The sequence below is a fragment of the Lathamus discolor genome, chromosome 2, assembly GCF_037157495.1.
Source record: "Lathamus discolor isolate bLatDis1 chromosome 2, bLatDis1.hap1, whole genome shotgun sequence".
In the NCBI taxonomy this organism is placed as follows: domain Eukaryota; kingdom Metazoa; phylum Chordata; class Aves; order Psittaciformes; family Psittacidae; genus Lathamus; species Lathamus discolor.
Genome location: NC_088885.1, coordinates 86,676,275 through 86,699,473, shown reverse-complemented (window position 1 = coordinate 86,699,473; position 23,199 = coordinate 86,676,275). Strand labels below are relative to the sequence as shown.

The following is a 23,199-nucleotide window of genomic DNA, read 5'->3' as shown; positions in this document are numbered from 1 at the left end:
CATTTTATGATTCTATGAATTTTTTTTATACCAGAATTTCAAACTCGGATATTTTTAGTTATTAAATTAACCACAATGCAAACAATGGGAAAAGTGCTAATTGAAGCAGATTGCCAGTTATTTTCTTTGTAAAACAATGCAGTGTGCATCACTGAATACCAATACTAGGATGTTCTGAAGACTTTTGACGGAAAGGTGTAGCTTTTTCAGGAAAAGTTGTGATCTTATTTGCCATTGTAATGTTAGATAGATTCCTCGTGATTTAAATTGGGGAGTAGGAAGGGGAATCTTCTAAGGGAAAGCTGTGAGGTACTTTAGCTCTGAAATAATATTCTAAAGAATCTTTTCAGTGTGGAATTTGGTCTGCAGCAAGTGTTCTTCTATGCTTTCTTCTTTTCAAAGCGCTAAAAAATATCAGTACAAGGAGCAGTCTTTTCACAGTTTTACAGTAACTCATCCAGTGTTCATAGAGGGGCTTTTAGAATTTTCTTTTCAGATGGAAACTGCACAGTGAAAGATTAACATTTTGTCACTAGTGACAATAAAATAGCAAGATCAGTTTACGTTCTGGAAATACAGTACTACATATTCCTTGAACAACCTTGTAGACTTCTACAGTGAGGTGACTAGTTTCATGGATGAAGGGAGAAGAGTGGATGTTACTTATCTCAGCTTTAGTAAGGGTTCTGATACTGACTGCAAGAACTTCCCAATAGACAAATCCACAAAGTACTAGCTAGATAAATGGACAGTGTGGTGGATCAAAAACTGGCTGAACAACTTGGCCAGAGGGTTGTAGTCAGTCAGACAAAGTACAGCTGCAGAAAAGTCACTAGTGATGTCTGCCAGGGTTCAGTATTGGGTCCAATCCTGTTTAACTCCACCATTAATGACCTAGACAAGTTGGCTAATGATATAAAACAGGGAAGAGTGGCTGATACACCAGAGGGTTGTGCCACACTTCGACTAGGCAGAGAGGAACATCTTTAAGCTCAACACAGGAAAATGCGAAGTCTTGCATCTGCAGAGGAACAACCCCATGCAACAGTAGTTTGTGGCCATTTAGAAAGCAGCTCTGCAGAGAAGGATCTTGAGGTTCCAGTGCATGCAAGCTGACTGTGAACCAGCAATGCGTCTTTATGGCAAAGGTGGCCAACAGCTTCCTGGGCTGCATTGGGAAGAACCTTGTTAATAGGTCAAGGGAGGTGATCCTTCCCATCTTTTCAGTATTGGCAAGATCCTATCTCAAGTGCTAGGCCCAGTTCTGGGCTCTCCAGTACAAGAAAGATATGGACTTACTGAAGAAAACCCAGGGCAGGACCAAAGGATAATTAAGGGACTGCTGCATCTTTCCTATGAGAAGAGGTGGAGGGAGCCGGGACTGTTTGATCTGGAGAAGACTCAGGGGGATCTCATTAGTGTGCATAAATACCTGATGTGGGGGAATAAAGTGCTCTTCTCACTAATACCCACCACAGGACAAGAGGCAATGGGCACAAATTAAAACACACAAAACTCCATCTGAACACAAGAGAAACTAAGCAGGTGGTTCTCTCTTTCAGATACATTAAGGAAAAGAATAAGAAAGATTTTCTTTCAGAAGATGGCAAGCGCAGAACAGCTGCCTCTGAAGACAAAACTCTAAATAGGACTTTTGGCAGTGACAGAAAACACACTGTGTAAGCATCCCATCAGTGCAGCCTCTTCATTTCTACAAAAAATGTAAACATCTTGTCCATGGGCAATGTAAAGAAAAGTGCAACCTGAACAAAATGATTGGACATAAACATAGCAGCAGATACAATATGAAATAGATATGATACTAGAGAATAAATCTAAGAGAAAAGAATTCATAGTTGAAAATTAATGAGACAGCATTCTGTAACAAACCCCTTCAGTTTCAGGACCTTGTGCTTCTGGGGCATTTTCACTGCATATAATTCACATCATCCAGTCTTTGAAATAAAAGTTACTGAATATTCTATATAGCTAATAATTCACAAGGGCACCCTGTAACAACTTTTTAGTATTAGAATATTGATACTTTCACATGCTACTTAAAAAGCCAATACAGAATATGAATCTGCAGGGTGAATTTGCCTAGCATTATACCAGCATGACGAAAATCCAATAAATCATACACATACATACATACACACAAATACATACTTATACATATGCATGTATTATAAATAGAAATACACATGTATATATATACCCATACACATAAATATACATATGAAAAAAAGAAGACACGTGGTCTAATCATCATATGTCTGCAGAGCTCTTGTAACTGTCCATGCAAAGACTGTTGCAAACAGAAAATCCAACTACCCCTTTCCTTTGTTTTGGCCAACTGATACGTAGTGTGTAGTAACTTGTAAGATATGGAAAACAGATGGGGAATAAGAATCATTGAGTCCTACATCTAAGAAGTCCTTATTTTGTTTGATATGTTCAGTAATTGAGGTGGTAGTAGGGATAGGGGTCAGAGACAGGTAATACAAAACTAAAAGAAAAAATTACACTCTAGAATTTCTTCAAGAAAAAGTTCACAAAGTAAATGGCTATACAGAACCAAGTCCTATCTGTATCACAGTTTACATCAAACTTGACAGGATAAGGTATAATGTAAAAGCATTGTAATCTTTCAGATCAAGCTGCATGAAACTATGAAAACTCCTACTTTTTTCATTAATCTGTGGTAGTCTTGCCACCTCTGTGATTCAGGTCACTTCCTGATTACTCCACATCCGTGTCCAAGAACAGAAACCAGATTGTGCCAACCAACAGAAAATAACATTAAGCCGCCTCCTGTATTTCTTAGCTTATTGCCCCCAAGATGAAAACACCTGGCTATAACAGTCTGCAACAGCCAACACCCTTGTCTTGGTAACAGCAAAAGTCTAGTTTACACACCACCTAAGCTCTCCTTATATAACGCCTATCTACAGAAATAGTTGTGAAATCTGCTAAAAGAATGATCTGCCATAGCATAGTCAGTGAACTAACGAACAGTTTTCCCAAGACAGACAGAACAGCTGTGAATAGAATACAGATGTGGCCTTCATGACAGGTTCATCAGTCAAATGTTTTAAACTAAATCATTCTCAGAAAGCCTATGACTGACTTAAACCCTGTGAATGACTAGGATGTATGAGGTTTGCTCGCAGTTTACCAACAGGCTTATTTTCAGTTGTTTAGAAGTCGTACTCAATTAATAAACTGCTGCACACAGAGGCTAGAAAAGGGAATTTAAGTGCTTAATCCCAGGACAATTTAAAATAGGCAGCTGTGTTTCCCTAAAGCAAAAATTTCCACTACTGCAAAAACTGCAGTAAAATCAATCACAGGGATTTTGTGGACAAAAGAACCATCAACTTCTAAGACCAGGAAAGACAGGAGATATCAAATGACATCTCAATACAAGACTATTCGCTCATTTTAAGTGCCTAAGCTCTGTTCAGTATGGATAAAATTACAGAGAAACAAGCACTGCTTCATTGCTGACTTATCCCAGTATACCTAGCAAGCGTGTATAACAGAAAAAAATTGTCTCATTAAGTTACATAATTCTGCTCTAAATCAAAATGATTTGATAATTTCTAAGTAATTTTTTAGGGCTTTTTTTTTTTTTTTGATTGAATTTGAGTAATCTTATAATCCCACAAGAAATTAATCATGTTCAGAGATACGTTAACATGAAAGTCACCTGCCCTGACTAGTACAGGAGAAACAACCTGCCTTTGCAAATGCCTGTAATAATACCTTGATTGGCCTGATTTTTCTTGAAGACCGCAACATTCCTAGCTGAGTTCAATTAATTTACCTTAAAAGTGAGGCTCTAATAAAGCACATATATTTATAATAATTCTCTAGTCTAGCCTGTAGCTAAGAAAGAAGTAGCAATGATATCTGATAAATTGTTACTTGACTGATTTATGCCTTATGTTCTCATATTCAAACCTAACAAACCTACAGAGTCAGTATGTTTAATGTAGATACTTAATGTTTCATAAGCTCCCATTAAAGCGTGTGGTGACATAATTTCAATACTTTTAACCTGGACTGTACAGACATTCACATTAAGATGTGCAACAATGTACAGACTCTCTCTCAGTTGACTTGAAACAGCTGTGCCTTTCCTATCTGAGCACTATATGAAAACCAGAGGCAAAGAACAAAATCCTCTTAACCAAACTTTAAATCAGAAAAGCACGAATACAGTGTGCAAATGCTACTGCTTGGTTAATTGAGATAGAAATCTTACCATATTCAGGAGGAGTCTAGTGGGTTTCTGGCAAGAAGTTGTTCTGTCTCTAATCCCAGACTGCAAAGAAAGTTTGCTTTGCTAGCATCTGACAGTGAAACATGATTCTGTTTTACATGGCATGACTGTAGTTGCACAGTGGGAGATTATCGGCAATGAGAACATTTCTAACAAATGGCTTTCTTTGCAAAGAACAGAGAACTGATCTTTGCAGAACACATCTCTGGTAATGAGGTATGCCAAGCACGCTGTACCAGGATTAATCTTCTTATAAAAGCCAGCAAATTGCTACAGTTCAACATGGAGATAATGAAAGGAATGTTTCACAGTATCCAAGCTCTGGTCAGGTGAAAGTAAGTTAAGATGCTTCCTTGCTATCTAGCCAGAAATTGTGAAGGTGCCTGCCAAAATTCATGGTTTCTCATTCTCATGAAATCCTTCTGTTCAAAAAGCTACAGCTACGTTACACGGTTCATGTATTTCCTTCCAATGAAATCAAGGAGCAGCAGATGGGTGGCATGTTGACCTAAATCCAAACCTGGGAGCAGGGAAGTGCTCCTGAATCCTGCAGTTTAGAGGAAGTCAGTAAGTTTCATCACATCAGCAAATCAAAACAGTAGTCCCCCCGCAAATGTTCCACTCCATACTGTTCTGACATCCATAATCAGAAAATGCCTATGCAAACAGGCTCAAAGTAAAATGTTGCTAAAGGAGACATAACAGTAATTTTCACCATAAGCATATTGGTCAACACAGCCACTTGGAAAGCCAATTTTACTTTTCATTTCAGAATAATTAAGGACAAATTAATGATAAAGTTATGAGGGAGCTCACTAGAAAGAAGGAACAAATGTATAATAGTTTCTGCCCTGTTGACTATTCAGTATAAAGTACTTAAATATTCAGTAGTTCGGGGTTAGTCAGCAAAAATGCTTCTCCCAGATGAACATTCCAATTACTGTGCAATAGGGTCACTCTCATACATTGGTCCAATGATTATTTCCGAATGAAGCAAAGCATCAACTTCAGCAAGATGCATCCCCTAAAACATCAGGAAATTCAGGAATCTCATGTTCAGAAGTGTAAGAAATATCTTCAAGCTAATCAGCCAAAGAACACCTGAACACACTCCCTTGCCTCTTGCACTACCAATGCCTTATTTCAAAAAATTTAGGCACTATTACTTCTGGCTATATTCTATAAGAAAGAGTCAGTTTTTGCATCCAACTCCAGGAGAGGACTTACGATCACGACTTCAGAATAGAAAAAGGTGTCTCCATGCTTAATTTTCCTGCAGCAATGTGATCTAGGAAAAACTGGCTCTTGCACTGATTTGTCTTACTAACCTGCTCTCTAAGTGGGTTTCATATAGTCCATTGTTAAGTGCGGATATTTCAGCTGTCAGACAAGAATATATCTAGATTCTTCTGTAGATCGAGTTGTAGATTCTAATTGTGATAACTCTCCTAATTATATACTATACGGTGGTGAAAATATTCTCTCTCATTTAATCTCATGAAATTTTAAAAAGATGTCATAAATGTCAAAATGATTAAAGACAGCATAAAAGCAGCAACACCACCCAAAAGTCTTATTTAGGACAAGAAAGACAGCTTATACAAGTAACCCTAGCAGAGTAACATCTCTGCTAAACAGTAGTTTGAAACTTAATTTGCATGAAAACAGGAGAATAGTAGGAACACTTGTTACAGGAGTTGCTCCTTGCCAAAATCTGCCTTGCTATTCACACCCAAAAAACCAAAACATTGGAGACTGTAGATTACCTGCAATGGGAATGACATAGAGCATGAAACTAAATCTTATCTGGAGTACCACAGATTTTGTTTTATTATTATTTCACACAGTTCGTTACTATGCATTTCCGTAAAAAATTACTAACATCTTGCCCTATCCAAAAAGACATAGATGTCAAGTGAATCAATAAAGGTTGATCATCAGTCACAATGAAGGGCATGGGTGAAGCTTCTAGCATCTTCTCACTGAAGGCACCCCTGCAGCCTCCCCTGCTACCAAAACCTTGCCATGTAAGCCCAATGCAGGCAGCACAGACAGTAAATGCTTAACACTGATTTTCACAAGAGTAGGTCTGAAAAAAATACTGAGAATGAGAAAGGCCAAAGACTCGGAAATCATTCTGTCTTTGTGGCTTGAGATAAGCCAAACGCCTTCAGTTACACATTTTTTCAGCTAACATGGGTGTTGTGAAGATACAAAAAGCTTCATAAGTGAAAGCAGGTTTATAAATTTTAAAATATAATAATTAAAACCAGTATTTCACGAGATTATATAACTAAAATATAATACTTGAAATGCTGATACAGAATTAAACTTGGATAATTAATGAAATGCATTAATACAGTTAGAGTTTCAGAAGTTCTAGTATTTTTTTATATATATACATATATACATTTCTTTCAAAACTATGTATTACTGATAGGGAAAGAACAAAATTCTGAAGAAAAATAATTCCAATTTAAAGTCATCTAAAGTTGAAAAGATTTTGAAGGAGTTCAGTTTTCTATCTCAGAAATAAACAGAACTTTAAATCACTAGCAATAGCACAACATAAACTTTTATAACATAAATGATCGAGTTCATAAGCTCATTTAAACACTTGCATGAATCTTACAGTTGCTATTTCAGAATTACTGAGCGAAAAGTTCTCAGCACCAATACTACATATTCTAGCTAAATATTTATCAAATACCTTAATGTTGCACAAGCTCTCCCCCAGTAAAAAGCTGAGAGTATAAGGAGATGAAAGAGTCCTCCAAGAACTGGGCTGCCATGTAATGGCTCACAGATTATTGTAAATAATAGTAAAATAACCTGGGAAATCTCATAACTAGTGTAAAAGACACTTGATTAGTCTGAATGATGAAACTACATCCAGAAGAAATACAGATTCCCTGTTGTGAATCACTATGTCCTATTTTTCATTATCAGTTCTGTTACAGAAAACATTAGCAAGCAAAAACTTCCACTCTGTGCTGAAAATGGAATTGCAGATACCTTGCTAGCAGGAGGCATCATTCAACCACTTTAGCTTTGCTTACCATCTGTCGAGCATCCACTGGTGCCATCACTGGAACAATAACGCATTTCAATCCTTTGCCTTCCCACCTCTAGCAAATTTGGGTCAGGCAAGCGCGCTTTGCAGGTGTATCGGAAGCGTTGTTCATAGTGGCCACCGTTGTCTGAAATATTAACTGGGGTCCAAGGCGTCCAAGGAGTTGTCTTTTTTAACTCTGGACAGGCATTGGTGTTACAAGGCTGATATTCCTGACAGAAAAATGTTCATAATTAATATAATAATTAAATATGACTTAACACCCCAAAACCCTCATAACAAAAATAACCAATAGAATAAAACAAATAAAAAGTTTTTGATATTTTTCCAGCATTTCCAGTAGAAGTGATGCTCAATAAGCTTTTAATTCCAATCTCAAACTAAAAGTGACTTTTTCTGCTTCTAGGCAAGCACAGTATCACACTCCTGAAAGCAATAATATAACTGCACAAATTAAATCTATTACATCCATAAAAACAGTAAGCTGAACACTATATATACCATGATAAAGTGCATCCTTTATGGATTAACAGCTCCAAATAAGGTGCAGCTAAATATGTTAAAGCTGTTAAGTAAGAGGAATTCTGATAAACTGCAAATACGAGACACAAACTAGCAAATAATTCCTCGGTAAAACCTAGTGGCATATGGATAAGCAAAGCACTGTTCTTTTTGCATAATGCTCATGCATTAAAGGGGAAAATGGACAAAAAATGTTTTCTATTACAGAACTTGGCTCCCCGAGGTGCATGTTACCTCCAGCACAGCAAAACCTATAATCGGAAGCAAATTCTCTATGGACTGATAGCCATCAAGAACATTCAAGAACAGATCACACATAAGAAAAGCATATTGGCCAATATTCCCAAGCACCACAATATATGGCTTTATTCATTTCCCACACCACAATATGCTTCATCCGATGCAAGTGCTTCGTAAACTACACAGGTGAAAGGAAATAACCACTAAATATCAGAACAAATTCATGCTGACAAACTACTAAAGGTAAAAAGAAATAGGCTTCAGTGGTACAATGTTTAAATGATGTCTCTACCTTTGACCTCTAGAATGATACACAGTGGAGGGTACCTTCTGAAAAGGAGCCTACTAAAGTTTGTAATTCCAGCAAACATTAAAAATACGGATACAGTAAAAATAAGTTTTATCATTCATAGTACAACCTCCTTCTTCTATAACCCCTACTCCAACTGATACCACCATGTTGCAAAAGCAATAGATTACCTGCTCCTGTCATTCTCATGGTAATAATAACCTTTTTTATCTCATACTTTCCCCAGTTCACTAACACTTCTAACATATCCAATTAGGCTGAGAGTAATTCCTCTATATTTTGTTTTAAAGTCTGTGGGTGTTATTTCAGATCTAAAAGGTGATTCTGTGCCTAAAAACTTTTATAATTTTTTTCCATCTATTAGAGCTGGAAAAAAAGATTCTTCCACAGAAACCCTTGCCCCACTAGCAAAGCCAGTTCACCAGGCTATGTTCAAGACTGGTTTCATAGTTCTGTGGTACTTCAGGCAAGAAAGAGCTCTTAGCCCAAAGATTTCAGCTGGACTACTACTTGCTCCACCAGGCTATGCAAGGTCTCTTCTCACAGTGGTGGCCATGAGTCATATCAAGGACCACATATGAAAGGGGATCCCTTTAGAGCAAAGAGGACTGGATCAACCTGTCCAGAACCTGACTTTCAGCACTGAATGCTTTTTGCATCAGAAGACAGCAAAGAACAAACTATCAGGTCTTGTGTACAGAAAGGAAAGTAATTTCTTTATGACCCCTCTAGGCAACTGTTTAAATAATGTATATTTTAGATTGAAGACAGAACACATAAGCCTTGACTTATCTTTGCAGCACATGAGCTGTAAAAAGGAAATCATAAAATTAACAGATCCCACCAACAGCCATAACCACCCCGCTTGCTTTTCCAACCAGGTATTCATGCCCAACGTGCAGTTCCCTCCAGCGGCTGGATCACAGTGCATCTTTTAGCAGGAGCATTCTGTCTTTCCTTCTCTCTTTCTTTTTCTTTTTTAAATAGAGATGTCTAGCACTGATAAGTCTATCACCTCCCCACATCAGCTGTTCCACTATTTACTAACCCTCAAAGCTAGCAAATTGCGAGTTAATTCAAGGCTGCATTTCCCCTTTAATTTAATTTTCTGGTCACTGAATTTTGCTGTGCCTTTATCAACGATACTGAAAGTGTTCCTTGTCCCATATGTACTGACAAATTTTTCATGCCCAAGTACCCGCACATAATGGTAAACTAAGCTGAACTTCTTAAAGCTACATATGATTTAAAACCTGATCTCCAGGTCCTGTGCATCCCTATGTCTTCCTTATGTCCCATTTCCTTATTTTCCTTAAGACTGGACACCAAAATTTTACTTGGCAATCTAGAAGCAGTTTAATCAATACAGCAAGCAGCGACAATTTAATACATACATTATTGCATTAGTGCTGTTTCCTTCCACGACACCGTACAAAGAGCTTAAGTAGACCTAATTATCTTTGATAATATATCCTTTAACTTACAGCTTTACAACTACATAGAGTCTCCTATCCCACACAAGAGACTGGTGTTTGGCAATATTAAAATACATTTTATTAGCTTTCACAATTATCTACCATATTATTTACTAACTCAACAATCTCTGTCATATTCAAGCTTTATTGAAGATGGTTTATATCACTGTCTAGACTGTTGATAGAAACGTTAAGTGCTATTGACCCAAGAACTGATTCCAGGCAGACCTTGCTAGACACATCCCAGTCATTTATGTCTGTGCATTAGCACCACATTTTTCAGTTTGTCAGTGAGCCAGCTTTTAATCCATTTAACATTTGCCATATAATTCAGTTTTGCAAATCAAAGTATTTTCTGTTGCAAAGACAAATGTCTGGGAAAAATTCAATGAAAGTCGGGGAGAAGTGCTGTGTCATTTTCAAACATCTTGAAACACAAGCTTTTTTCTAGAAACATATAAGCAAAACATTCATAATGATCTAAAGTTTCAGTTCTTCATTTGCTGTTGATTTCTGTAATGATATTTTTCAATCAAAAATAAAAGCTGCTAGAAATATGAGGATACTGGATATGGCATAGACAGGTGAGGGTCATATAGAACAGAATGTGTGAGATATGCAATGAACCCTCTGTCAAATAAAAATTAGCAATAAAGGAAGAAGTTAATTGAGTGGCAATGTATTGAATGTTGCTTTGCTAATACATCTGAAATGAACATGCCAGCTCACTTCTTCCTAGAAAGACAGACTACCAGTAATCAGTGTGCTTCAGGATCTGCAATTCCTCCTAACAGAGGGTATACTCATACATTGTTACGTGAGCCAGAAAAGAAAGGTGATCCTTAAAACATCTGCAGAAACCATTTGTTAGTTTTTCCTTTCTTCTTGCTTGGTGCATAGCTTATCATACATTGTTACATGAGCCAGAAAGGAAAGGTGTTCCTTAAGAGCATCTGCAGAATCCATTTGTTAGCTTTTCCTTTCTTCTTGCTTGGTGCAAGAAGCATAGCTTATAAGAAAGTTTGTCTGCTGTCATGTCTGTCTGTTCAACCATTTGGTAATACTTATGAAAGGCTCAGAATGGCAAGGGAAACAAAAGTATATGCAGATTATCCAGCATATATTTACAGCAATAAATAATCTCTCTTTGAGAATATTCAGAGGAATATCCCAACAACAGGTGACCCTATGAAGCTCTGCACTAATAATGACCTGGCAGAGCCTCATGGCTTCTCTCACAAACAGTGAGTGCTGTACTGTTCTACCAACTACTGTGTCTGCCACAAAGGAATCAAAAATTGCATTGTGCTTGATGAAAGCATTGACGTGATCTGGCACTACAAAAGTCCAATATAAGCAGAACAATGATCTGGTCTGAATGGTCTCAGATTTGGAAGTATAGGAGGTAAGAGAAAAGGCGCAATTCAGACCACACATGGGTATATATATTTAGTACTGCTAGCATGAAGACAGTCTGATTGGAAGGATTTGTCAGGGACTAAGAATATGGAAACTGCTCTCTCTGCCTGGATTATCTGCTTCTTCTCACCTTGTTCTATGCTTGAACAATTTCTTAAGTGGGTGTCATAATTTAACCCAGCAGGCAGCTAAACATCATACAGCCATTTGCATCCCAGTGGGATGGGGGACAGCATTGAAGAAAAGGAACTATAAATTAAACCCCTAACCATTGATTATGCTATTAACCAGACACCTTCCTTCTGTCTTTACTAATAATATCCTAATATTTATCTATAATGAACAAGAATATTACTATCATGTTTTTTATCAAGATTGTTTTAGAATTATTTGGTTGTATTATGTTAGAAAAGGACAACTGAAATGCTATTTCCAAAACATTTCAAACTGGAAGCAACCTGATAAATAATGTAGAACTAAATTCTACTGTTTTCTCATGGAAAAAAGTGGAACAGACTTTTTTGTTTTGTTTTGTTTTGTTGTTTGTTTGTTTGTTTTTTTACCTTTGCATTACCATTTCAGTCTAATTCCTGAAAATTTTGAGAATCTCTGAGACATCCACTCCTAGTTGAAGTTTGATTTTGATTAACCAAACAGCATGATAGGCTGATACCTCCTTAGGAAACTGGTCTAAAATCTTATCTACACCTGAATTACAATTTTATAAAGAACAGAATTTAGATTATTCTATTCCCATTTATATATCATGTTTTATATTATGGAGGTATTTCCCCAAACAAACTTATTTCTTTGATACGTATACTATGCCTTGTTGAATGCATTTTTTTTGTTCTCATCTGTGTTTTTCTTCCTCATTTGTTAGTGTGAGATACTATCTTCACAAGGCAGCTAAATCAACATAAAGAGTCCATTTAAGTATTTTCAACCCAACAGCTATCTTTTATGATTTTAATATATTGTATTAGTTCTTAAATATTCTTTTGGAATCACCAAATGGTCCACTGATTAAATAATACTTTATTTTTTTTCCCTTTTTGTTCATTATGCTAAGCTGCAGTTTTTCTGGCCCAAAATACTGGCGTTTTTTTTCAGATAGTAAGACAGTGATAGAAAAGAATGTTGCCAATTCATGGTGTAGTATGTCACCTAGAACAAAAAAGGTTGCAAGATGTAAGAATCTGAGTCTCTCGGCAATCTCCTATGCTTTGAGTTTGTCACAGCGATATGTAGTTAAAGGAAAGGATAGCTGTTGCATGCAATCAAAACAAAGGCCAAAATGCATGTAACAGTGTTATAAAACCTGAGAGAAAACTAGTTCCCATTTACAGGGGGCCTTGTTTACACATCAAAACATAAGTTTCCCGAAGTGCTAATATACCCTAACCCTCTCCAAGAACCAAAATATGGATAACAGTTGTCTTGCAGTAGTTGAAAAACACATTCAGTAAAATCACTAACTGAACTTGAAAAAATAAATGGTTCATTTCATTAATAATAAATGGTACATTTCATTACAGAAATGTAAAATATTTTCTATTTATAAAAGTATTTTCAAAATAAAACAAACAAAAGACCAGTAATTCCCTGATCATGTTTCTACTCATTTTCACAGTTCAAAAAGCCAGGTTCTTCAGCCAAATACCATTAGATATACCTTACTTTATTGTCATTTCAGTATCACAATACTGTATCAAGAGTATAACCTGAAAGAACACCCAAACACCATTAAATACAAGTCCTTAAGCAAAATCTTGTACATTGTAAATTTCTCAGTTAAACTAACCTGAAAACATTGCTAAAATCCCTATTGTATCTGAGTTATGCAAAGACACATCTATATCCTATATTCTATATCCTAGACTATAGGTAGTATTTTAGCTCCAGTTAACACCAGTGGGAGTAGCTCTCCTGATCCTGATCCTGAAGCAGAACCTCAGAGACTATTGCTGAGCGCAAATGCAATCCTGTAGTGCTGTAAGGCAAGGATAGGTAAGTTGTGTTCAGAATGGGTTTCTTAAAATTTTGATGGCTAGAGTGAGGAAAATAATTTTAGCCTAAGCAAAAGGAACAGATTTCTTCTGCAGCAAACAGGTAGCTTTTTTTGCTGCAATACTGAGCACAAACTTTTGTTTCAATTTTGTGTCTGTTTAAACAAAAGAATTGGAAAATTTTCCATTCATGTAAAGGGGAACGTTAAAGGAAATAAAGACTGGATTTAGAACCATTTTCCCTGAAGGAGTCTGGGGCCCGTTGGGCAGGTCACCAGAATGGGACAGTCCAGAACTCAAATCCTTCCTATATTCAACATAATTTTATTCAGATAAGGAAAGTTCCTACTTTCACCATCTCTTCATAAAACCATCAAGGTTTGGTGTGAGGCAAGCTACCACTTTCCTCTTATTTTTTCTCTACCAGTTATTTGTGTAACTCCAGGATAAAATGCTACATCTTATGTCAAAATAGTCAAATTTCTGTGAAGGAAATTGTTACAAAAATTTGAACCACTTAATTGTGAGTAGCTCTAACTGGCATAGGGCACAAGGTTAGTAGGAACACCTTCAGCTTCACCTCAGCAAGCAGAACAGCCTGGTTGCATCAAAGTGCAGTTCTTACTTTATTTTATTCGCACTTGAGAACCATCAATAGTGATAAACATTCATTTAATCTACATGACAATTCCTAATAGTGTAATAGTTCATCTTAAGGCATGACATTTGGAATTAACTGATATTCAAAATGAAACTGGAAGCATCTAAGGAAGAAGAAGCTTCTTTATTCTGACAGATACTTAAAAAGCTATAGAAAGATACACAGTAGTTAATTTGGATTCTTCCCAACCTAATCCATTTATAGACCTGCATTACAATTAAACACCCTACTCAAATGCACCTAGCAAATGAAAGCGTTATGTGATACAAGACAGGGCAAATTTATCAAGATCTGTAAATTGTTTGCCTTTTTTTTTTTTTAATAACTGAATACATCAAGAACTTATGTGTATTTTTGCATACATCTCATAGAGAAATGAAAAGTAATAAACACACAGTAAATTCACAGCAGCAAGTCTGCCTGCTGACAGCTGAATTTGTACCAACCTTCCAAGACTCCCTGTTGTGATCCCAGTGCTATTGCTAGAGAAGCCACTTCTACACCTTGTGTGCAGAGCAGCCTGTGAACATAGCACCCTTACTTGAACCTCAACACTTGCACAGTCAGACTATGAGCTCCCTGAAGGAGAAGCCCTTTTGCCTCTTTGCAGGGCTTTGTACAGTGGGGTCCTGGTTCATTATTAAAGCTTTCAGGCAGCAGGACAACGGTGATACTATAACTATAATGCTTTGGAGGCTAGTCTCCTGCTACGCTAGGCAGCAGATCTGCAATCTGATGGGTTTAAACCCCTTTTAGTGAGCTGCAAGTCAAGACTAGAGGATTGCAAAGGTGCTGTCCTTCCTAGAGTGTTAAGGCAGGAATGGTCCTAAGCTGTAGCCACTATGGGAACTCGAGCTCTAAAATGCCAACATCCCCTCCCTGTTCTCAGTGCTTAATAATGGAAAACATCTGAAAACCAGTCAAAGAACTGACTAGTGGAATTGACTGTCATGTTTCACACTATGAATGAAGTATACTTGTAATGTGTTTCAACGAAATGGATTTGAATTTTGGTTACAAATGCCTCTGCTGGCACTTGCCTGCATGTCCAGTAACTATTCAGAATTAAGTGTCATGAATAGACTGAAACTGGGGACTGGGTATTTGTTTTTACTGGACACTGACCTCACTTTCAGGAATGTGTTTCACAAGGGGAATTAATATTCTGTCTGGTCATCCAGTTCCTTTTTGAATATGGATTTACTTTGATGTCTGGGCTTCTCTTACTAAGTTAACCATAAATTTTCTTTTGATGAACAATACCTTCTGCATTTTGCCCACAATGACATAAGCCTTCTGTAAATTACCCTGTTCCTTTCACTCTTGGGGGAGTAAAGTTATTGAATGCAATGTTAACAGTTAGGAAGCAAGCAATGCCTCTAAAAATGCATGGCCTGAACAGAAAATTCTTCCTCTCATTCTTCCTTCCCTTTTACTCTAACCATTGTCAATGAAACATCCCACAATATGGACAAGCTGTGCAATTTGTTCCAAAGGACCACACACTCAGCTACATGCAAGAACATAGTAAGCAGGTTTACCACAACTTAGGCGTATTTTTAGGCAACAAATTTTACCTTCCCGATTTTTACCACATTCATGGAATTATACACTTTTCTTCATTTGTGTACACTACTAGCTCTAAGCGTCACACTTCAGCAGTTTTGTCAGTAATGTAATTGTTAGGGACTTGCCACCAATTAGGAGTCAAAGATATTCAGTTGCCACTCCTAAACACTGAAAAATAATAGTCCGGGTCCTCAAAGTTATTATATTGGCTTAAAAGAACCTTAGACAGGGAAAGGGGGGCCATCTAATAAAGGAAGCTGATTAAATGCACTGGTTTATGCACTATCGTTATTAAGAGTGTGTCCCATCATTCTACTGAAAATTACTGTTCTGCAGGTAAATTCCTGTTTAGCAGATAGGTATTCAGGGCTCGTTTGCTCCAAGACTCTTGTTGCAAACTCCCCATTATCTGTGGCTTTGTATGCAGCATTATGATCTGGCACAGCATAAACCTGTCTCCTGTTGTAGCAGCTCCACCATGATGCATGAACCAGAAGTTGGGGAGGGGGGTGGGGGGGTGGTGGGGGGGATGAGGCAGTGGGGATGAAGCTAGGGACATCACCACCTGAATCCACTAAAATTTGATAAGCCCAGAGATGCTTATCAAAGGACTAAGGATTCGGTTATTTTTGAGTGTTGTCATTCAGACTGCTGCAAAGCCTGCACAATACAAGATATTACCGAGCTGATGAAAACAGAACACACAGGACCATAAATAATCAAGGCTGTAAAGCTGAAGGGATTGTTCACCTATAAATGACTGCACGGATTTACCAAAACTGACTTAGAAGTGATTTCAGTTAGGAGGCACTGTATTGCCATGCAGTGAAGGCCACAACTTGTGGTACAAAAGACATGACCTCCAAATCTGAGAAACAACAGACAAGTGGATGATGAACTATAAATATCATTAAAGACAAATGATGTGTTATTTGTACATGAATCAAAATGAATCTTTTCATCACTTAGTGTGCAAGTATCAGCTTTGAAATCTATATTTACACATTTAATTATAAAGATAGGAAATTCAGCTTTACCTTTACAATTAAGAATGTAGTAGCTGCTGTTGGAAGAAACCATGGAAACAAATGTAGCTTCCTGTGAGCTGTGGTTTTGCTTACCTGATCACTCAGTACTTCAGACGTGGGAAAAAGGGGGATTGGTAAAATTCCATTTTGGGAGGTATGATCAGCTGATTGGAAACAAGTGAGCTGCTGCAGCTTAGTGAGTTACCACTCAGCTGGGACATGGTAATGATCTCTACATGTGGCTTTATTCATTACAAATGCAAATGCAAGTACAAAAGAAATCAGATTAAGTCAGACGGATAAGGGGTGATTTACTTTGCTATAATAACTCAATTGGTTGCAATTACTTTCACATACTCTTACTGAGACTGTTAAACTTTTACACACAAACCCTATAATTCTTGTCAAAAGTATTTTAAATTGCTGAAAAAGTTATTACTAAGTTAAAATGCATTTTTTAAACCTGCTGAAAATCATGGCTATTCAAGTATTTATTAACTGAGAGTAAGAATGTTAGAAGATAATCCAATAGTCAAAAAGGCATGAAAAGGCTGTCAACTCATCGGTTTTACAGACTGCTGCTTTTTAATGACCGCAAATCTGTCATCACACATAAATTACCTTCATTTGTGTACTGCAGCATAGGCTTTCCTTCATGTAGGCTTCTAGAAAGACAATAAGAACTATATTCTTGGTGCAAAAGAAGATCTCAACAAAAAATATTTAAACACCAAAAGCGGACACAAATCTGGGACTTCAGTTTTCACAGACAACACTAGTGTTACCTGGTTATTTTGTGACCTGGAAAGAATTTGACCCTTAGATTCCTGATTCTTGGATTCACCCATGTGCCTTTTCCTGAACCTAGGAATGGGAAAAATCTGCAAATGAGTTTCAGTTGGGTTTGTCTGCCATCACATATCACTAACTCCACAGGCTGCTAAAACAGCTGTGTAATTGTGAAAGAAGAAGAGAAGAAAGTAAAAGCTGCACAGCCTATAATCATGAGGCTGAGGATATGGATGAGGGTGGTACTACTATGGAGACAAATGGCTCATTTCTTTCACAAGGCAGTATCAAATTAAGCACAATAGTAAAGTAGTTCTGGAAATTTACATACTGAGGACACATTTACTTCCATAATATTTTGACCTGGAAAATCAGCTGTGTGAAAAGCTCTCCAACAAGTAATGCAGAAAGAATACGACAGTTATTACTACTTTATATCCAGCCATAGAGCACACTTTCAGATTCTCATTCATTTATCCATAGTCATTTAATATATCATCAGTGCAACCTTATATTAATTCTTTTATCAGCCTGTAGATCATCATTAATCTTATTTTCTACAACTTTTAGACTCAGCTGAACTTTCACATTTTAAGCTCAAAATCTGAGGGCAAAACCACAACTACTAATCAGCAGTGTATCAAAAGAGACCTGAGAGTATGAAATTATTTACTGCTTGTGAAGTCATTTAGTCAACAAGCACTCAACTGCAGCTTGTCTTGTTGTTAGTGGTCCTTCCACCCCCTGCTAATTATGAAGAGCTATAAACTGCCTTATACAAAAATGGAAGCAAAATTTGAGAAAGCTAATGTTGGAAAGAGCTGAAGTCTGGTATTGCTCAGCAAATCTTATTATTTTAATATTCTTACTGTATTTTTCATTCAAAGAATGATTTGAATTAAATAATTTCAAAGAATGATTTAAATGATATACAAATCACTAGGGAAAAGAAAACCCTATAATGTCACTACTCCTGAGACAGCACTCCAAATGTCACAGCAGCTGCTAAATGAAAAATGTGTAAGTGATGGAAATGGTACAAACTGAATAGATGAGGAGCCATGAACTTTAATTCAGAGTTGCCAGTCCAAACCCAGGAGATGCAGTGAAAAGCAGGACTGCTTGTTGAAATGCAATAAACTATGCAAGTGTTTAAATCCATTGAAAATAGATTTAGCCACACAAATGAGACACATTTAAAGATTCTGATCATTTGTACCCTCTGACAGCAGAAAGGGTATGCTCTGCATCTCTGAAAATGAAGCCACAGTGTAGGGAATCTGAGTATGGATTTCCAAGCCTAATGAAGGTGGCAAAATGCAGCTGCTGGAGATATTTCCAGTACCAGATAGATTGCTGTCTTCTCCAAAACCTCCAAATATTAGGAAACTCTTTTAACTACCTACTAGAAGGGAAATCAAAAAAGTAAGTTAATCTGTACATGAACATTGACATCTTCCTAGCTCAAAGGCCACACTTCTGTAAATAAGTGGAAGAGGAAAACCAAACACAACACCCATCCCCCAAATTGCTTTCAAGCAAAAATTTTTCTCTCTTTAGATGTCAGCAGAGAGGACACCACCTGTGGAAAATGGGTATAGCAGGTAGGTTAAAAATATAATTATGCTAGAAACCTCTTTTTCAGGCCTTGACCCAGAGACGCTGAAGAGAACAGTAATATAACTGAACTGAAAATGTACTTAAGCATGATTTAATACTTTATCATGCTGCAGACATCTGCTTTTCCCCAGGGCAGAAGTTACAGCAGAGCTGACAGACGTGAATGTGTGCCCACACCTCCATCACTGCTGCTGCAATCAAATGTATAAACACAAAACCATCTTCAGTTATAGCTTATAATCACCTGGACAAGGGAGCACAGCAAACAAGATGCCGACATGTCTGCTTCTGCCAACTCCACTATGGCAGAATATGACCTCCAGCAAAGGGAGTACTTGAGCTGGTTACATCACTATAGCAAGCATCAGTGTAACTCATCTGTCAGAGCCCCTGGCTTTCTGAGCAAAACTCCCCACAAAAATAAGAAAAAAGTCAGAATAACAGCATAAAATTTTACAGATTGCCTGTCTGAGAAGCACAAACACAAACAGATATTGTGATAATAAATGTAAATTGAAATTACCTACAAACTTTCATAGGTTTGTGCTTAAGATATTCAGAAAGTGAAACTGCACAGTGAAATATCAATACACAATAGCTTTAATTTTCTAATGAGTGAATATCAGCTTCTCAAAGCTTGTACCCTTAATATAGGATCAACTGCCCAAATGCAGGGCTCTGTTTGCATTTTAAATGTCAACAGTTATCTCACCTAGCTTCCAAACTGCTCTAAAAGCACATGGGTCTCTCTCACACGCTCTGATTTATCGTCTACTTTCACACAGATGTTATAGATTCCCTACTGCTTCTCAAAAAGCAACACATGCCTCTGTTTAGGCAAATATGCATCCTGCCCTTGCATCCACTATTGGTGTCTGGCATTTTTCAGAATCATATCAGAACTGAATCTCGTGTTTCACATTTTCCCTATAATTCACAGCAATCTGAAAAACTCCCTATAAATCCATTACTCCCACATAACACTCTTCATTTTTAGCTTTTTCAATATTGTTGGGTTTAAATAAACTTTATTTACAAAGGATTTAATTTGTCTATATAGCATTTTTGGAACTCTGCGGCTGCGAATAAAACACTTTTTTCTTGATCTCCAGCCAATTCCTGGTAACACAGATGTTTATACTGCACTCTATTTCCAGTATAAGGAAGAAAAAGGCAAGAATAACTGTGCACTTCCTTTACATCTCCTCAAATATGAGCTGTTTGTAGCTTACATGACCCTAGCATTAATCAGATCAGGTTTTAATTGACAATAGCCTGTGTGTTTCAGCCCAGAAATGCTGAAGCCTATGCTCCACTCCTCTGGGGAAATTCCTTAGGAGAGGATTAAAGCCCTTTCATTTTACACCTTGTTTGAAGTCTCAGCAAAAAGGCAAAGCACTATATACGGTAAAGGTGGCACTATTAAAGACATTCAAGCCAGAAGGTCAATGAAGAAAACAAATACAGACTGAACAAAAAAAAAAAAAAAAAAAAAAAAGGAAAGAAAATACTGTAATAATGAAAATAAACTGACCAGGAACAGAATATGACTCCCTGGCAAAATTAAATCAAAGCACATTTCAAATGGAGCATTTTACGAGTTTCAACAAGTTAAATGTAAAACAATTTTTTTTTTTCTTAACACAATACTCATGAGAGCTTAATGCACATATGGGATCTTTAGCTTCCCTTTATACTTGGCTATGCTTGTCTCAGTCTTGTCCCAAATCAAATTTCACATCTTAGCATTGCCCCAGTTGTTATCATAAAATTCACATAACCTAATTTACAATAGGAAGAAAAAAAGATGACCAAGGACTGATTTACATTACACTGATAAAATTGAGCAGAAGAAAAAAAAATCAGTGAATATGTCATCTAACAAAATTCTTTTCAACGATTCAGAAAAGGGACATAAATAACTACAAGTTATGAGAGTTGAGTTACATGTCAGAGATTGGAAAATTTAACAGTGGGCCATGCCTTCAGGATGCTGAAGCTGTAGAGTGCCCCTGGGTAGTAATGCTGTGCTTGCTTATCAATCAAAACAATATGTAAACCCATGTTAAATTATTGGAAAGGCTGAGAAAATTGGGGCTATTCAGCCTGGAGAAGAGAGAGCTGCGTGGAGACCTCATAGCAGCCTTCCAGTATCTGAAGGGGGCCTACAAGGATACCGGGGAGGGACTCTTCATCAGGAACTGTACCAATAAGGGGTAATGGGTTAAAACTTAAACAGAAGAAGTTCAGGTAGATGTAAGGAAGAAGTTCTTTACTGTTAGGGTGATGAGGCACTGGAACAGGCTGCCCAAGGAAGTTGTGAATGCTCCATCCCTGGCAGTGTTCAAGGCCAGGTTGGACAGAGCCTTGGGTGACATGGTTTAGTGTGGGGCACCCCTGCCCATGGCAGGGGAGTTGGAACTAGACAATCTTAAGATCCTTTCCAACCCTAACCATTTCATGATTCTATTCTATGATTCTAAAAGGAAGGGGTGGGTAATAGAAAATATTGTATTTCAGACATTCGTAGCAATGTAGAGAGGACTTAGTGACAGTAACTGTGTAAACGTAGCTGGAATATACAAGTCAACTCACAGGACTGAATTTTAGCTCAATGTCAGTATATATGCCCTGGACTTACACTGTAGGCTTTATAATTCAGGCTTTGTTTTGGCAGCTCAGTGAACATACCATCAGCTCTTTGGTATTTTCAGGCTAGTGGCATTAGTAACTGGAAAAGAGAAGTGATACCTATAGACTGCAAATTGCTTTTTTGTAGAAAATAGTAAATCCTTTGCATGCATGTAGGGCTTTTACATTTGAAATATCTGACTACTTATAAAAAGTTCTGACTTATCAAACAAAACTCTGAAGGCAAATTTGCTGGGCACTACACTGTTGGAGCTGGCTTGTTTGAGTCAGGATGATTAGCAAGTTACAGAAGCTCATATAAGGAGCTCTATTTGGGGAAGTCTGTATTGGGTTTGTGTGCCAAGGTTTCAGCAGCTGGGGTGCTATAAGGATGGCTTCTGTGAGAAGCTGTCAGAAGCTTCCCCCATGTCCGATGAGCCATTGTCAGCCAGCTACAAGATGGATCCACCACTGGCGAAGGCTGAGCCCATCAGTGACGGTGGTAGCACCTCTGGGGTAACAGAGTTAAGAAGGAGAAAAAGTTACTGCACAGGAGCAACAGCACCTGGAGAGCAGAGTGAGAACACGTCTGCAGAGCTGCTTCTTTTACACCAAGGTCAGTGGAGAAGGAGGGGAGGAGGTGCTCCAGGCACCGAAGCAGAGATTCCCCTGCAGCCCATGGTGCAGACCATGGTGAGGCAGGAGATAATGACACTGAGCTGACTTTACATATCCATGGACACATGTTCATGTGACTACATTAAATAAATGCATTAACAGCTAAAGCAATTCCACTGATAAGAAATTTCAGGTGTTTGGTTAGAATTTGTCATGAAAGTGTTAGGATTCAAGCAGTCAACAGGATCCCAAGGGAGAGGGAAGAAACGAAGATGACAATACAATTCTTCATAATCTTTGCTGGGCAGAAGATCATAAAGCCTTAAAGGGAAGTATCAAGCATGCTGGTTTGGGGGGTTTTTTGTTTGTTTTTAACGCCAACTAATTCACCTACTCATATTGCTACAGTTTTTAAAAAAGCATGAGAAATTCTATCTTCTAGTTCCGTAATTCAAAAATGTGTGCAATGTGGGACTTACCTAATTTTGTCACAGTCTCTAGCACATCTTAAGGGGGTAGTGTCTCAGCAAGGTGTGTTTTAGTAAATATTTTAGTAGCAGTGACAGGGTATAGAAGATGAGGCCCACATCCTGTGCAGTTAATTCTTGGTTTATAAGTACAATCACTCTGCAGACACTGAATGATACATGAACTCTGTGTTAATTATCCCAGTATATGAAACCTAAGAGATTCAACAACCCAGGTATTTGCGTACTAGTAGAGAGGCGTGAGAGAGATGCCTAATAGGATTTCAGAGAGGAGGAACACATACATTAAGACAGATTTTTCTAAGGTATACAAAATTATGCATCATTACCCTGCCTTCTTACTCTTAAGATCAAATATCACTTAAATGAGTTTTTCAATAAATGCTATTTTGGAATAGAACTTTTTTTAATTGTTATTTTGTAACTGTTTTGCCACCTAAGATTGCATAGCTGCCTCTT

The 23,199-nt window shown here is 37.5% G+C and overlaps 1 protein-coding gene across 18 annotated transcripts in view; it reads right to left on the bottom strand.

Moving 5' to 3' along the window:
- The window catches only part of SEMA5A (semaphorin 5A), a 326,978-nt gene that overhangs the window by 32,469 nt on the left and 271,310 nt on the right, over positions 1-23,199 (bottom strand). For all 18 annotated transcript variants that reach the window (XM_065667646.1, XM_065667638.1, XM_065667640.1 and 15 more), the window contains one exon: positions 7,348-7,573. In XM_065667646.1, coding sequence (XP_065523718.1) covers positions 7,348-7,573 — 226 coding nt within the window. The remainder of the gene's footprint in view (positions 1-7,347; positions 7,574-23,199) is intronic.